Source organism: Chanos chanos, chromosome 14 (assembly GCF_902362185.1).
Source record: "Chanos chanos chromosome 14, fChaCha1.1, whole genome shotgun sequence".
Taxonomy (NCBI): domain Eukaryota; kingdom Metazoa; phylum Chordata; class Actinopteri; order Gonorynchiformes; family Chanidae; genus Chanos; species Chanos chanos.
Window position 1 is genome coordinate 5547891 of NC_044508.1, and position 16401 is coordinate 5564291.

The 16401-nt window shown below is 41.5% G+C and overlaps 1 protein-coding gene across 1 annotated transcript; it reads left to right on the forward strand.

Annotated features, from left to right (window-relative positions):
- The first annotated feature begins 432 nt into the window (after window positions 1–432).
- On the forward strand, window positions 433–7001 carry LOC115827636 (transcription termination factor 1-like). Its single transcript, XM_030791531.1, has 10 exons — window positions 433–511; window positions 1970–3379; window positions 3867–4052; window positions 4581–4659; window positions 4852–4976; window positions 5308–5515; window positions 5813–5899; window positions 6048–6113; window positions 6321–6406; window positions 6758–7001. Exons 2-10 carry the CDS (start codon window positions 2014–2016, stop codon window positions 6901–6903), a joined length of 2349 nt encoding a protein of 782 aa, XP_030647391.1. The 5' UTR covers window positions 433–511; window positions 1970–2013; the 3' UTR covers window positions 6904–7001.
- Window positions 7002–16401: the final 9400 nt, after the last annotated feature.

The following is a 16401-nucleotide window of genomic DNA, read 5'->3' on the forward strand; positions in this document are numbered from 1 at the left end:
TTACGCATTGTTTTAATTTTCTTACTGAAAACCACATTTGATGTTTATCAAATAAATAAACTAGAAGTGCACTTGGACAGCGCAGACCTCCGCCAAGGCCAAATGTCCTGTCTCGCAATGTTAACGAAAGTGCTGAACCACCCTGTGATTCAGATCCGCTCTAAAATTTAATGGGTTCTTCCTTGGCCCATGTTACACCTCTGTACCTAGTTTCATGAAAATAAGCCCGGTAGTTTTTGCGTAATCCTGCTGACAAACAGACAGACAGACAAATAAATAGACGAACAAACGGCACCGAAAACACAACCACATTGTCGGAGGTAAATACCGTTGTGTGGGACTGTTTTACTCCCGTCCAGATGGTGGCAGTATAAAATTACTGTAAGCAAGAATAGAGCTGGCGGCAAGCGTGGAGAGTAGCGAGAGATAATGGAGATTTTCGTTAGAGTAGTTACTATGTGACGGCATGACGGCTTGTTTTGATCTGCATTCTTTTTTACGTCTGTTATTTGTAAGTAAACTCTTGTTAGTCGAGTGTTTTAAGTTCTGGACGTCTGATTGCGAGGATTTTGTTGTATGTAGGCTCATTAAGAGTTAATACTGAATGCCACACTTGTTCTTGCCACGAGAACTAGTTGTCTGTTACCTGAGAAAAAAAACTTGTAACTACAGTGCTTAAATTGCATGTTTTTATTTTAGCTACATGAACACACCGCGTCAGCGTTTTCAGTTGCTTTATCGACGTGTTTTCCTGTCTGGATGACGATATGTGTGCAACAGTCAGTCAAACAGTAGAGTCTTCGTTCAGCTGATGTTAAAGCACGAATGCAAGTTATAATTGTTATGTAGATGGAGATCTCAATGGACCTCATTCACCAATCGTTCTTAAGAAGTTTGTTCTTAGAACCCACTTACGCAGTTCTCTGACATTCACCAATGTTTTCTTATTTGGGATTTGTTCTTCGGTAAGAACAGAATCTGCGCACACTCAAGAGCACACTTACGCACATTTGAGTGCTGACATGTTTGTGCAAAGTAATTGTTTATTGCGTTTTCTTCAATTCTGCATTTGTATACTATTATAGGATTTAAATAACAATAATATTTTATTATTTTTTTTGTAAAAAATAATTATTTTTATTATTTTACATAGCATCATGGTGTTTTAAAATAAATAAGCACTACACTAATACTTCATGTACCACCCCAGAATGTAGTGCATATTTATTCATACTTTTGTAAAACAAACAAAAAGAGACATATGAGAATATAACAGTTGATGGAGACTGTGATAAGTAAGCAGTAGTTTTACATACACTACTGATGGGTTATACCATCTGAAACCAGACAGGCTGTCAAGCCGGTGTGTGAGAGTCAGTTTTACTTTTACATATGGATAAATATTAAAAGAGCAGACACAGCCATTGTAGCCTTCACTCCTGTCTGCTACTGTACATGCATTGCACTGAAACATTAAAGTGAGAGCAGAAGTGATGGCTCAAGCTACTTGTTGGCTTTTAGAAAAGAACTCAGTAATTCCGAGACAAAAAGTTGTAATTGCCAGAAAAAAGTTAGAATTGTGAGGAAAAATCAGGATTGTGAGAAATAAAGTCGGAATTGAGCAAATTTTTATAATATGGCGAAAATGGGGTTCCATAGATTTATGTGTGTGTGTGCACAGCCCTGCAGTTTCACGCCCTTTTATGGGGATTGGTGGGAGGTTTAGCTTTGCCAGTTTGAAACAACTGGCATGCACTTACAATTTGCAAGGACAGTGGGATTCATCATTATAAGAACAAAGATGCAGACAATTCTGCCATTTAAGAACACATCATGAATCTGACGTAGACCTTTTCTTAGGACCTTTCTCAAGTACAAATTTAAGAAGAAACTGTGGAAGATATTGGTGAATGAGGCCCAATGCCAATTGTTTCTAAGTTGTTTTTGCTCTTCTGTCATTCCCGTGTAGATTCCCTGCTTCAATTTCTCTCCGAAAAAGAGCTGATTAAGAAAATGGATTCGTCAGACTCGGATTGTTTTCCTCTAGAACGTGAAAGGGGCGATGGAGCGATGCGATGGAGAGAAAGAACTGAGGAAAACAACTTGAAAAAGAAGAAAAAAAGGATTGGAGATGCTCTTGATGGCCAAGAGGAATATATGGGCCTAAATGGTGAGAATGTGAAGCGCATGAAGAAGCACAAAAGGAGAAAAGAAAGAGGGAGCGACACAATGTCAGAAGAAGTCTCTGAGGTGACTGGAGAGGAGATGCCAAGGAAAAAGAACAAAACAAAAGAGAAGCTTGTGGGTATTTCTGACAAGATGTCTCAGCACGAAATACCTGCAGAGGCGTCACAGAAGAAAACGGACTCAAACAAGCAAGGGGAGGGTGAAATAAATGGGTGGACTATGGAAGTTCCCATTCAAGGTGCACCAGCGGACGAAACCCCAAGAAAAAGAAAAAAGACAAAACGGAAAGAGCCGGACACGGATGAGCTCACCGCGGAACCTACTAATCAAGAGGCACCAGTAGAGGAGATGCCCACAAAAAAAAAGAAGAAGAAACAGAAAGAGCGGGAAACGGATGAGTTCACCGTGGAACCTACTGCTCAAGAAGCAGCAGTAGAGGAAATGCCAACCAAAAAGAAGAAGAAAAAAAAACGGAAAGAGTGGAACACAGATGAATCCGTAATGGAATCTTCTGCTAGGGATGCACCGATAGAGGAGACTCCAAGGAAAAAAAAGAAAAAACAGAAAGAGATGCAACCAGGTTCGTCCTCCGCGGAATTCCTTACTCCACATGCGCCAATAGAGGAGACGCCGAGGAAAAAGAAGAAGAAACAGAAGGAGACGCAAACAGACGTGTCCTCAGTGGAACCCACTAGTCAAGAACCACCAATAGAGAAGACACCAAGAAAAAGAAAAAAGGACAGACTACATGGCTCCACCAAGGAACCTATTATTCAAGAAACCACATCGGAGGAGACCGCCACTGAAAAGGATGCAAACAGCTCTACTGTGGAGGCTACTATTCAAGAAGGACAAAGAGTAAAGACCTCCCAACCTAAGAACAAAGAGAGAGAGAGAGAAGTAAGAGGTACTTCAGACGAATCAGAGATTTTAAGTGAGCAGCCAAGGGATTTTAATGGAGAAGATATGTCTCGTGCGACACTGCTCACAAAATCCTTGACGCCACAGGGAAAAAGGCAAAAGGAGAACGAACAGCAACCCCAACAGAACAGCGACGAGAAAGAACTGAATATGATGACAGAGCTGGATGAACTTAAAGAATTTGTTCCCAATGCAGAATTCAAAGATTCTCAACAGATCAGACGTCTGGTAGCATATGACTTGCCTAGATACAAAGAGTTCAAAAGGAAAGGTAAGCATTGATCTGAACATTCCATAGATTGAGTCAATGGAATTTTAGTTGTTATAATCTAAGGAATTAAACTAATTCTATTTCGAAAGAACATCAGTGTTTTCAAATCCTGCTCTTGGGGTATCCACAGACGTATTAGGTCTGTCCATGCTCTAATACACGATTTCACTCATCATTGTATCATCCACAGTATTATAAGCTGGGTGAAGTGTATTCAAGCAGATGAGAAAAATAATATATGCAGAGATGTGGGTCAATAGGAGAAGTATTCGGAAACACTGGTGTACATTCAGTTAAACCCAACGTCAGGGCAGTTTTATGTGCATGAAAGTTTGTATGAAATTGTTCCACAAGAGCGATTGTATTTCAAATTGGTTAGACCGGTGTCAAGCATGTAGATCTTCCACAAAGGCTGTGGAACTACAATAGTGTATCAGTTTGTTTTGAGTTTGTCCTTTACTGGCTTCGATCTTCTCGGGCTCTCCAGGCATCCCTCTGCGCAGCGGACGCTTTTCCAAGCAAGAGAACGAGAGGTTAGTCGAGAACGTCAAAGACTTCATGGCTCTCACAGGAATCGACAACGCAGTCAAGCTCTTCTATCCTTCACGTTTCCCAGAGGAGAAGAACAGCATAACGAAGGCAAAGAAGGACCACGGGTTCTTTGGACAAATTTGTAAGTCTCATTTCCGCTGTTAAGTGTTCTGTGTGATTCTGTTGAGTTGGCTCAAATATATGATATATATGGTCTAATTTTATCAGCTTTTTATTGTTTAAGGGCAGGGCCTGTATCAGCTGTCAGCAGCCTTAGCAAATGAAAACATTTTATGGTTTTAGCAAATGAAGCTATTTTATGGTTTCAAGGTATGGCATAAACTAGAGTTTTACCCAGATCCAGTCCTGAAGGTCCAACGTTCTACCCTTCTGGTCTTTTTTTCCTGTCCCTTTCTTCTGTTCTTTTTTTTCCTTTTTTGGCTCAGGGTGTTCACCTAATAAGTAGAGACTGATCTTGAGTGAGAACCTGGGAGAACAGATGGGTGCTCTCTTTAACCCAGTATTAAGCAATCCAGTGTAAACCAACCGCAGTGATTTGTCAGTTTGAAAACCAAGAAGAGTCCTGAACATTTGTGTGACTTTGTCAGACATAATCATAAATAAAAGTGTTTCTTGTTAAATCGCATCTATTAAACTTTTGTGTCCAAAGCTGAAGGAATCCCACGATCCTGTCACGACATTTACATGCGTGGGAGAAACTTATTTGACGACAGAAACTACATGGGCGAGTAAGTAGGAAACTTTTTTTTTACTCAGCTTAATAGCATGTTTGAAACAAACTAGCTCTAATGCAAAGATATTGATGACAGTGCCCAACAAATCTATGAACCAGTGAAGCTTTGAACTAACCAGTTCAACATTATGGTGTCATGGATATATTGTTTTGAAGACGACATCCCTCTATTTTTCTGCCTCACAAGGTTTACAGAAGAAGAAATTCGATCCCTTTGTAAATTGCACAGTTTGCATGGGAATGACTGGAAGAAGCTCAGCGATTTGACCGGCAGAAGTCCTGCTGCGTTGGAGAAGCGTTTTTCTCAGCTCAGTAAGTCATTGTACATGGCTCATGGTCCATCAGCCAGTATCAGATAAAGGGTTTTTTCAAGATATTGTAGTATTGGTATTTCTCATTGTCTTTAAGTCTTTAATTGTTTTATTTTGGTTGTTGTTTAAAGGGTTATGTTAATATTAATTTTTTTTGGGGGGTGGGGTGTGGGGGTATCAACCTCTAATGTAATAGTGCTCAACATACTTGTAAATGATCCAAGAGGAATTTGATTCATTCATTAGACACTAATATTTATTACACATTTATTAATTAATTGGGATACGTTGTGGTTGACTAGATTATGTCTTACAATATCTGTGTTCTGTAGAAAAGAAGACAGGCCATTGGAGTGATGAAGAAATGCAGAGTCTTTTGCACGCTGTTCGTGATCACTTCATCAGCAAACTGGACCCCGAAGCCCAAGAAAACCCTGGAACAGCCAGGATCAGCCGCACAGACCTCTACTCCAACCTTCCCTGGACACATTTGGCAGAAAAAGTAAAGACTCGTGCCTGGACACAGTGTCGGGAGAAATGGTAAGTTGTTCCACAAAGTCTGAGTGAGGTGCTTTTTTTACGTGCGTGTTCACGTCAGTTATTTTTTGCTGGTTGCAAGAATCACAGTTCTGTTTTTACCTGGTATTCAAACCCTCGACTATCCATTCTTCAAAGTTTAAACCCAGTCTGTAACTGACATTCACCATCCTACTGATGCGTCTTATTGCACAGATTTTCAGTCATTGCTGTAACAGAGTCCCACACTGTGGAGTTTAATGTGGTACACAGATGACCCACAAATGTTACTCGATGAATCATTTTCGGTTTTGGTCTTAGGATGTTAATTGTGAAGGCCAAAATGTCACCATATGCTGTTAAGGACCTAAAGCAGACGAGAAAATGGAAAATCCAACTCATTAAAGCGTGAGTTTAATTCAAAGAATACAAAAAAATTTCAAAAGATCACAAAAAAAAACGCACATTCAAGCACAGTCTGTGTATGTATGTGTGTGTGTGTGTGGTTTTTTTTTTTCTTTTTAAAAGAATTGTATTTCTGCTATTCTGTTTCCAGGATGTATCAACTGAATCTTGAAGACATTGCGGATGTGAATTGGGAGGATCTCACACACACTATGGGGTAAGCCTGACGCTGTATTTTCTCATCACACAGCAGAAGCCACACTGTTATAAAGAGTGTGTTGAGAGTCTTGTCTCTCACTACTCTAACACACCTTATTCACCCAGTTGTTGATTCTAGAGTTATCTGTTTAACTGCATGTACTCAGCATATGTGTGCATGTTGTGTAATTTTTGCGGGGGGCGGGTGTGTTATTTAATTTTGTAGGGATGTCCCTCCAGCCTATGTGCAAGAGCGTTTCCACAAGCTTAAAGTGCGTCGTGTCCCCCATTGGCAAACAAAATCTTTTGACGGTGAGTCTTCATTTTAGGTTTGGGTTTTTTGTTGTTGTTGGGTTTTTTTTAGCCATTTTGCAATATCACAATGTTGTTATTATTTTTAACGTGTAATGCAGTGATTCAGGTGCGTTATAGTCGGTTGTGTAACTGCTGTAATTCTATAATCATTTTATAAAACCGTATTTATACATTTTTTATAATAAAGATTTATAGATTTAAAGATGTATAAACCATGTTTTCTATATCTTTTTAAAACCCTAGCTCAATTTAACAGGTACTGATTGAGCCAAAGGCCCTGTTTAATCAACACAACAATTAGTTACAGGCTTTTTTTTTTAACTATTTCATGTTCACCTTTTATTTCAGAAATCATTGATTTCCTACATGATAAAGTTTTGCCTGTACTGGAAGGGGAAGCAGCCATGGATGACGCCTCAGGTGGCTCAGCAAGTAAGAACAGCAGTACCCAAAAAGACACCTTCCTCTTCTCTGACATCTTTGGTCATATGTGAGGATGAAGATGATGGGGACAGGGATGAAGATGATGAGGATGATGATGAATATGAAAAGAGAGTTAAAATTCAGAAATACATTGGAATGTCATGCTTTTTTTTTCTGTGGGTTTTTTTGTTTGTTTGTTTGTTTGTTTGTTTTTTAAATCAGCATTCTTTTCAAAGAGGTTTTGAGGGGGAAAAAGGGTTGTGTTAAAATGTGTTTGTTTTTAACAGCAGTCTTAACAAATTCCTTTGCCGGGGCAACTTAATATCACCTCGGATTGTGCGCATGTTTGCTATGTTGTGAAACATGGAATACGTAATGGAATTGTTAACTGTTGGGTGGAACTGTTATTATTGTCAAAGTCTCCCTTTAAATACATAAAGTAAGAACAAAACAGATGCATATGTAAAAAGATGATGCAGCAGCCACAGTGAGGCTGATACTTTACAGTTTGTTTCATTTTTTTTATTCTAAAAAATCATTTTATGTATTAGGATGTATTTTCAGGGGAAATATACATATTTATTTTCTTATCTTGTCTCTCATGTTTGTTTTTTTTTCCCACACCAGTTTGTGACACTTACCAGTGAGTTAAAATCCAAAGTTAAAACTGACTGAAGAACTCTTAAAAGACACAACAGCAGGGCAAAGCCGATACAGTACATTCATAGAATCACTCAAATCTTGATTTTTTTCTATGTTTAATGAATTATCTGTAATACAAATTAATGACGGGGGAGAACAAAGTAACAAGGCTTTGAGTGTTAATGTGGAATAACAGTGCATGAGAAAGTATTAGATTATTAATTAATTTAAATTTGCTATTGCAGAAGACAGCTATGAAAAAAATATCGGGTAAAAGTCTTGTAATTGTAAACAGTGTGATGCTGTGCTGTAGAAGCCGACATAGACTGCAAAAGCAAAAGTAGCCAAAGGAATCAGGCGATTTACACACAAGAGAATAGATCCCTGCTGCAAACAAGAAGAACCCAACAGCAGTTTGCCATCACGCCAAACCTAGGAACAGAAAACGAAGACTCTGTGCAGTGGGTACAGCTAGAACCAGTAATTTTTTTCACAAGATCGAATTAGTCATACTTAATTGTATCGTTGCATGGTGACATGATTGCTACTGCTGGAATGTAAACGGTTACGATGGTGAATTTTATATGTAATAAGCAAATGATCTAATCGGCTCCCTTACGTTGTAAGGTTGATCCTAATCACTTTGCTGGCACTGGTCACAGCTGCAGCCTACACATTATTTGATTCAATTCGACTGATAAATTTATCAGCTTTGTAAAGTTAGTTTAGAACAAGCTTTTGATATATGATAACCCAGGATTAGAAGTTTGATATGAGATAACTCTCAAAGGTGTGAGTGTTGCTCCGAATCTTGCTTTGTAAAACCCCATTCACTTACAAAGCCTGGTAAACTAATTCATCAGCTCCATTGTGGTAATAGAGCTTAACGTTTTCTTTCTCCTTACCTGAAGTCATTACCTCAGCCTTTTCCTCCTCATTGGCCTCATTTCCAATCATTACCTAAAGAGTAAAAAGGAATCATAAAAATATATCTTATCCCACAGGTGCTTAACGATTACCTCGGCATGGTCGTGAAAAATAACCTCCTCTACTTTGTGTAGAAGTTGAATGGAAGACAGCACGAGATTGAGATCACGGAAATGACACATTCAGCGACTGAGCCAGCCTTCTTTGACAAAGCAGATGTCCACAGGTAAAGCGACTTTTCCGTGGGGGGGATACCCATCCGGCTTTACAGCAAATACATCAGTTTTCATAACCAAGCTAATCAAGAGACTGCTTCAAACAGTGTCAACATCAATTTTTTTCGTTCTTTTCCTTAAGCCGCCAGGTTCTTATGTATTGAGTTTTCCACTTTTAATGAGCGATACCTGAGTCGATACAACTTCAAGAATGCTTTCAACATCAACAAGGAGACACCTGGCAAGAGGTAAGGTCATTTACAAAAACATTAAGTAATCTTGGATTACTGCATGGTGTGCGTATGGAGTCAACAGTCAAACAATCAAAAACCATTGAAATGAAATTGCTTTAAAGTTCTGTACTCTCTCTGTAGTGCAAGGTAAAATATATCCTTCCACCTTATTATTATTTTTACTCCACTGATTTTTTAATTAATTAATAACATTTAATTTCAGTGTACATTTACAATGCACAAAATCAAAGTGCACAGTGAATGGAGGAGAGTTTTTTTTAAATGCTCTCTCTCTCTCTATATAATCTTTTCCAGATATTCTCCACAAGAAGTGTCAGACTTCTTTGAGGGCAGTGGCTACGGCAAGGTCCCATTGGAATTGAGTAGGAGATCAGTCATTCTCAGCCAGAACGTGCAGATGCTCAGAGAATGGGCTGCCACTCTTTATTGGAGATGAGGTGAGCTCTTTTTTCTCACCACTGACTTCACATTTGTTACTCTCACTCTAACATATCAGTTCTAACATTGCTAACTGTAGGACAGAATTGAAGACTAAAATGGAATAACTAGATCCGCACAATTCAAGCCATTTCAAATGTTGGTGCTGCTGGCGTGTGATGTCATCTATGCCTCACTGCACAGCCTCTTCATCTGGCAGCCACCTCACCCATCCATTTACAGAGGTCTAGGTCACTTTTATGCACAGCTGGAAGACGGAGAATTTAAATCCCCTGTGATGTCACGATTGCCAGTTACCTACTTCGACACACACAAAAAAGACACAAAACCCTCCCTGAGGTCGGTAGTAGTCACTGACAACCAAACTACCTGTTTGCTTAAAGATAGACATAAGATTGTCCAAGCAAGTTCTACATATAGCATATTCATGTGTTATATGTGTTAGACTGATAGATAGATAGATAGATAGATAGATAGATAGATAGATAGATAGATAGATAGATAAATAGATAGATAGATAGATAGATAGATAGATAGATAGATAGATAGATAGATAGATAGATAGCAGTGGAGGACCATCCGCCCTAAAATTTCAGAGAAAAATAAACTTCAAAGAGAAAAATAAATACAAGGAAATTTATCAGACTAATCTGTTAAAGTACTGATAATATAACTATTTTAACACTTCGAAGTCACAAAAACCGTCTACCCATGTCAAAATACGGATAGCACCCCCTACGGCAGTTGAAAATTACTGTACGGAGGTCTGACCTCCCCAAACCTCCTATTGATGTCTATTATAAACGGTTGTTACCTCAGTGGCTTATGAGTCCTGGCTTTTAACATGGAGGTGAATGATGGTAAGGGAGGACAAACCTCCAACTTCAAACCAGCCTCTAAGCTTTCACCATGTGATGTGTTATGTCCCCGGTGTAGTATGGTGTCTAGGGGTATGTAGAGGGGGCGTAGCATAAGGGAAACCCACCAACTGTGCTGGTTTGGGACGGTGTGATGGGGGGGGGGAAAGACACGGACACAGGGAATCAATGTGTAAAAAGTGCGCAATATATTGGGAATATTTACAAAGTGATATTTACAAAATATTTACAAGTATGTTTACAAACGCACACAAAAAAAAACCACATGAAGATGGGAGAGGACGACAGATGGTGCCAAAGGAAAGAAACTAGTAAAACAAAAAGCACGCTAAATGCCTACACCAATACACACACTGAACTACAAAACAAATAGGTGGCAGAACCAAAGGAAACCTAACTACACTAGCTATCTAATAACAAAAATACAGAAGTGGCACCCACCTCTAACCTGTCCCTATACACAGTGAATGCTACCGCGGGGATCCCCTGCCTTACCTGTCCTTCTCCCCGCGATAACCAAAACACCAAAAGTCGTACACAGAATGGCAAGTTTGTAAGAATAGAGAAAAACACGAAAGCACAGTCACAGAACGAGATCGAAATCTGAAAACACAGCACATCCAGCTTCTTTAAATGTTGGCACTCCGCGTCCGGTTGGTTGAACCGAGAGGGGCACTCCCTCCCTGGTTGGTCGAACAGGAGAGAGGAGGCGGGGCGCAACACCAGGCCAGATGGGATTGACAGCGCGCCACAGCTGGGTACCAGTGTCAGGAGAGCGTAGAAGAGAGAGCGAAACACAGGGAGGGAAACAAGACGCACACAACAAACGAACCCACAGTGCGCCGCACGTAACGGATGCATTCAAAAATCAATCTGTTCACACGTCTCTTGCCACCGATGATCCAGCAATAGGCAGATCGGGCAGCTCCCTCGGTAAAGTGACATCCCTGGTGTTTTGTCTGCTTGTGAAAGTGACGTACTAAGAGGGTAGCTACGTGATGGCGTCCAGGCAAGATCAATGGTCTTTCCTCATCAGATCCTAAGTTTGCTTCAGTAAGACACCCTCCAACCTTTAACAGTCCATTCTGGTCAATGAAGAGATCCAGGGACCAAAGTGGGCTGCTCTTTGGAATGTTGACATTGGATTCAAGGCACTCCAGCTCTTTTTCATAGGCCTCATGTTGAACTGTTCTGATGATGACTGCCGTGCATTGATTGAGAACATCCACCGCTAGGGGTGTGCGACACCAGTGCCATCCCCTAGGTTCCTCAGTGGCGCTGTCATTTCCTTTCTTGAAGCACTGCATGATATGAATCAAGGCACCAATAGCTCTTGTAAGAAAACTCCAGCATGAGAAATGGTTGAAGGGCTGAAACCCCAGATGTTTGGGCACTGTGGTTGACAGGATTTTCACCTGTGGCCAGATCTCAGAATCTTGTTCCGGCGCCAGGAGCTTGAATGTCTGTACAGCAGGCAGCACGTCATCAGGCTGATACAAGAATTCTGGTCCAGTGAACCATACTTTAATTCTCAGATAGACTGTGGGATGGAACGTGTTGCAATGTCTGCAGGATTGTGTTCTGTGTGTACAAATCGCCACTGTTGTGGCAGTGTGAGGTCATCTGATTCTTTGCACTCGGTTGTTTAAGTGTACATAAAACCTCCTTTTCTCTTTGTACCCGTGCACAATCTTACTGTATGCGTAGAGGGTGACTGCATCTAATGTAATGTGTATTTCAAAGATGATGACCTCAGCCGGATTTACTGCCATAAATGCTGCACAAAGCCCCAATTGGCATATGTTGTGTTCTGGGCATGGAGCAGGTCTAGCTTTTTTTGAGACCAATCCTATATAGCATTTTCCATCAGCATCCACAGTCTTCAAATAGGCAACAGCAGCTACTGCCTTCTCTCAAACATCTGAGAAAACACAGACTTCTGTTACCTTGGCCGCAGATGATGACATGTACGTGCAAGGCTTAGGGATTCTTAGGCTCTGTAACTCCTGAAGAGAATCTCTCCAGCTGTCCCATAACTTCTCTTTTTCTGTCGGCAGTGGAGCATCCCAATCAGAAGAGTCTGTGGTGAGTTCTCGAAGAAGTGCCTTTCCTTGAATTGTCACAGGGGAGACAAATCCAAGAGGATCGTACGAGCTGTTCACTGTTGAGAGGACCAAAACCGAAGGAGAACCCCTATCGGGCTATTGTTAAGGTTTAGTCAGGTTAGGGGTACTTGGTTCAGAGATAGGCCTTTATGTTGTGCACTAGAGTCAAAAACGACTCTTATTTGAGAGGGCCTCTTGGGGTGGTAGACTCCAAACCAGGGTAAGTAACAGTGTTCCTCTTTGGGTTTCAGTGGGAGAGCTACTTCAGCGCGTCCACCCCGAGAGGTCTTTGCCATGAACTCGATGAACTGTTCTTTCATTTCAGGTTTGCTCCTAAAAGATCGCAGCGGTGAGTTGAGGTGTTCAAGTGCCTGTGCGCCATTGTCAGGGAGCCGTGGCCATCGAGCTCTGAAAGGTAGTGGAGCCACCTAGCTGTGTCCTTCATCCTTGTAAGCTTCTCGGTCCATTGTGTTCAGGAACTGCATGTCCTCTATGGAAGGAGCCTTTGTGTCCTCATCTTTTGTCGTCTGAAACATGTCACAGTCCGAAGTATTCTGTATTTCATGAACAGGGCATAAGGTGCATTGTGTGGGCCATTCACCTATCTTCAGCCTTTATGAGCCCTAATTATGTCACTGCCTAGTAAGAGCACAACAGGGGCTTATGGGTCAAGTTTGGGAATCTCCACCATGGTGTTAACACTACGAGGTATATCTAAGTAGCTAAGTCCGAGTAGGTCACCATCTGCCTTAGCAGGTTGCATTTCCATTAGCAAGTCCCCCAGTTCTCTTAGTTTGTGACCATCTCTATTTGGAGTTCTCTAGCCTCTTGAACAAGGAGCTCTCTATGACCTCTGGTGTGCCGTAATATTCATCAAGCCGATCCCATACAGCCCTGAGTCCATGCTCTGGATGATTCACATGCACAGTTCTTATTCGCCTGGCGTGTTCAGATGAGTCTTTGCCATTTCAAAGACTCAACCATTTCATGAGAAGATCAAGCTGCTCATTCACTTAGAGGTTAAGGCCTCTGATAGCATTTATAAATATTGCTCTCCAAGCCCTATAGCATTCGGGGACAGTCATTGAACTGCATGAGTCCTGTAGACACAAGCTTGTGCCGAGCTATGTATCTTACAAGGTCTGACATATTTTGATTTCCGTCCAGCTGAGTGTGTAGTGGTCCACTTTGCTGATGAGTGGCATCGCGTGGGAACTGTCAAACGTTCTGTTATAGGCAGTGCCAACATAACAACCGTACTATGGCTGCTCTGTATAACTGGTGTATGATATCACTTTATGCATGTGGTCACCACTATGCCTTGCTTGGGACACGAAATGTTTCTTTATGTCTTCCACCATGGCTGAGTTTTGTGTTTGAGTGTGCTGAGCGGGCAATTCAGTTCCTGGTGTGTAGATTCTGTGGTAAGAGGCAAACGTAGGTGTACATTTAGGGGCCTGTATTTCTGGATTGCTTGTGGGGGCGCTTACAATGAGCATGGCTGGAGTGTTTGTTCATTGAGCGACTCCTATGTATTCCTTTATACATGTTCCTGGGTCGTCAGCTGGAACATCTATTTTGCTGAGAACCTCATCAACGTCTTGGATCACCGCTGCCTCTAAGACTTCTGCTTTAGCCTCTGCAGCTGCAATCCTTTTCTCAGTATGTACCCTTTCTAGTGACACTTCCAGATGTGTTCTTTGTAACTGTGTAGAGGCCTCTAATTCTGCTTGCTGTAACTTCAACTCATTCTCCTTTTCAGCAAATGCTGCTTCTGCCTTAGCTGCCTCCACTTCTGCACGTGCCTGCACGGCACCTGCTTTACTGTCTGGATGAACTTCCAGACTGTCTAGATGAACGAGATATTTTTGATCTGGTAGAGTTTTTCTCTGACATTGTGGTGTTGGACGGACTGTGTGCTTACTTGCAGAGTTGACCTTGCTTCTGTAGAATAGCTGGCTCCTGCCGTGCTGTTCAGTTCTTCAGACGCGAGGGCTAGCCCGCCAGAGGTTGTTGTTTTACTGTCCTGCCCTCTACCTTTACTGAAGCCAGATGGATTAGGGTAACATTGAGAAATATGCATACAATGCCTTAAGAAACGATAGACAGCAACAAACAACGCACCATTCAGGTAGAAATTAAACTTGTTAGCCAAGTTAATGCCATTTAGCTCTTTCCTTCCAAAAATGTTCATACCAAATAAACATGAACTCAGAATATGCCCTTCATTAATATAAATATGCTTTGCAATTTAGATTACATACCAAATACCATCATAAAATCGAAGAAGTTGTAAAATACAGAGCAGAGCAGACCATGCTCTTTCACTCACTCATTATCTAGGCCGCTTATCCTAATTAGGGTCGTGGGGGGTACTGCAGCCTATCCCAGTGCTCATAGGGCGAAAAGTGGGAAAACACCCTGGACAGGTCGCCAGTCCACCACAGGGCAGACACACACACTCACATTCATACCTAGGGGCAATTTAGTGTCTCCAATTCACCTAATCTGCATGTCTTTCGACTGTGGGAGGAAACCCACCCAGACACGGGGAGAACATGCAAACTCCACACAGAAAGGAATCAAACCTGAGACCCTCTTGCTGTGAGGCAACATCGCTACCCACTGCACCACTGTGCTGCCCTGCAGACTCTGCTTTCTGATCAAAACAATAGCGGACTCCTGCTGATGACATCATTAAACAGGGACAGCGCTTTCACCTCACAGCAAGAAGGCTCTGGGTTCAGTTCCCCGGCCGGGGAGTTTGCGGAGTTTCTGTGTGGAGTTTGCGGAGTTTCTGCGTAGGTTTCCTCCGGGAGCTCCGGATTTCTCCCACAGTCCAAAGACATGCAGGTATGGTATGGATGTGTGTGTGAGTGTGTTTGTCTGCGTGTCTGCCCTGCGATGGACTGGCGACCTGTCCAGGGTGTTTCCCGACCTTTCGCCCTATGAGCGCTGGGATAGGCTCCAGCACCCTCCGTGACCCTAACTAGGATAAGCAGCTTAGATAATGAGTGAGTGAGAGAGATTCACAAACATGTTGCTGCAAATTACTAAACGCCAGGAGGTGGCGCCATAGAAATAAGCTTTCACAGGGGAACACATTCAACTAGCAATAAAAATACATGAGTAACAGAACACTTCCCTTTGGGTCGGTCTTGCCAGAGGCTCTGGATTTAGCGCCTAACATCAGTGAACCAGTCAGTGGAGCTGACTGTGCTGGTGAATACTCAGAGTTTTGAGGGAGGGGTTATCAATGATATCACGCAAGAATCCTGTCTTCTGTCATTAGTCATACAGCAAGGATAAGAATAGTCGTGTTTAGTCAAGAAGTTTTTTCTGTTGGAAGCTAGCTTTGCTGATTGCTAATAAAGCCACAGTGGAATCAGAGGACGTTGTCCATATTTTATTAAATACACCAATTCACTCGTTGGACTATAGTGAGAAGGTTAGGGTCAAAGCAGCAGTGAGACCACTTCCAAAAATCAAGTTTACCAAACCAAATGCTAAGGTCAGTGTGTTCAACTCCACATGGTATGAGAAATGTAACAGACAGAAGACAATGGTCATTCCCACTAGCCGCCCAGGCTATGCACTATGTAGTTCTGTGGTCAGACCACCCATTGAAAATGTAAGAACAGCTTTCACAGCACAACATTGCCAACTATATTACAAAAACTATATGCTCTCACAAATGCCCCACTACCACCACCAGACTTCTCCAAGCGTAATCCCCCCCCCACTTTTACAACCATCAGGCATCCCTGATAGATAGATAGATAGATAGATAGATAGATAGATAGATAGATAGATAGATAGATAGATAGATAGATAGATAGACACAAAGATGTCTTTAAAGTTTTCTTTTGTTACACAAACTCTACTGTCAAATGTGTAAAGTAATTTCTTTACATGTCATAAACTCAGATGTTTACACTGTTTTGCTGATTGGCTTACAGGTTTGAAGAAAAAGATGACAGTTTCTGGAATTCCGAAAGACTGCAGCACATTGCACATGTTTGCATATTTGTCCTTTTACGTGAAACAAAATATTAATAAATGTCTTTTCATTTTCTTTATTAAAGACCCTGAGTTGAGTCCTGCATGGAC

Bases quoted from the DNA above. Each gene is read 5' to 3' on its own strand.
- LOC115827636 (XM_030791531.1), top strand. From the start codon at position 2,014: ATGGATTCGTCAGACTCGGATTGTTTTCCTCTAGAACGTGAAAGGGGC. The intron at 4,977-5,307 runs GTAAGTCATTGT...TGTGTTCTGTAG, and splicing joins GAAGCGTTTTTCTCAGCTCA to AAAAGAAGACAGGCCATTGG. The intron at 6,114-6,320 runs GTAAGCCTGACG...TTAATTTTGTAG, and splicing joins GATCTCACACACACTATGGG to GGATGTCCCTCCAGCCTATG.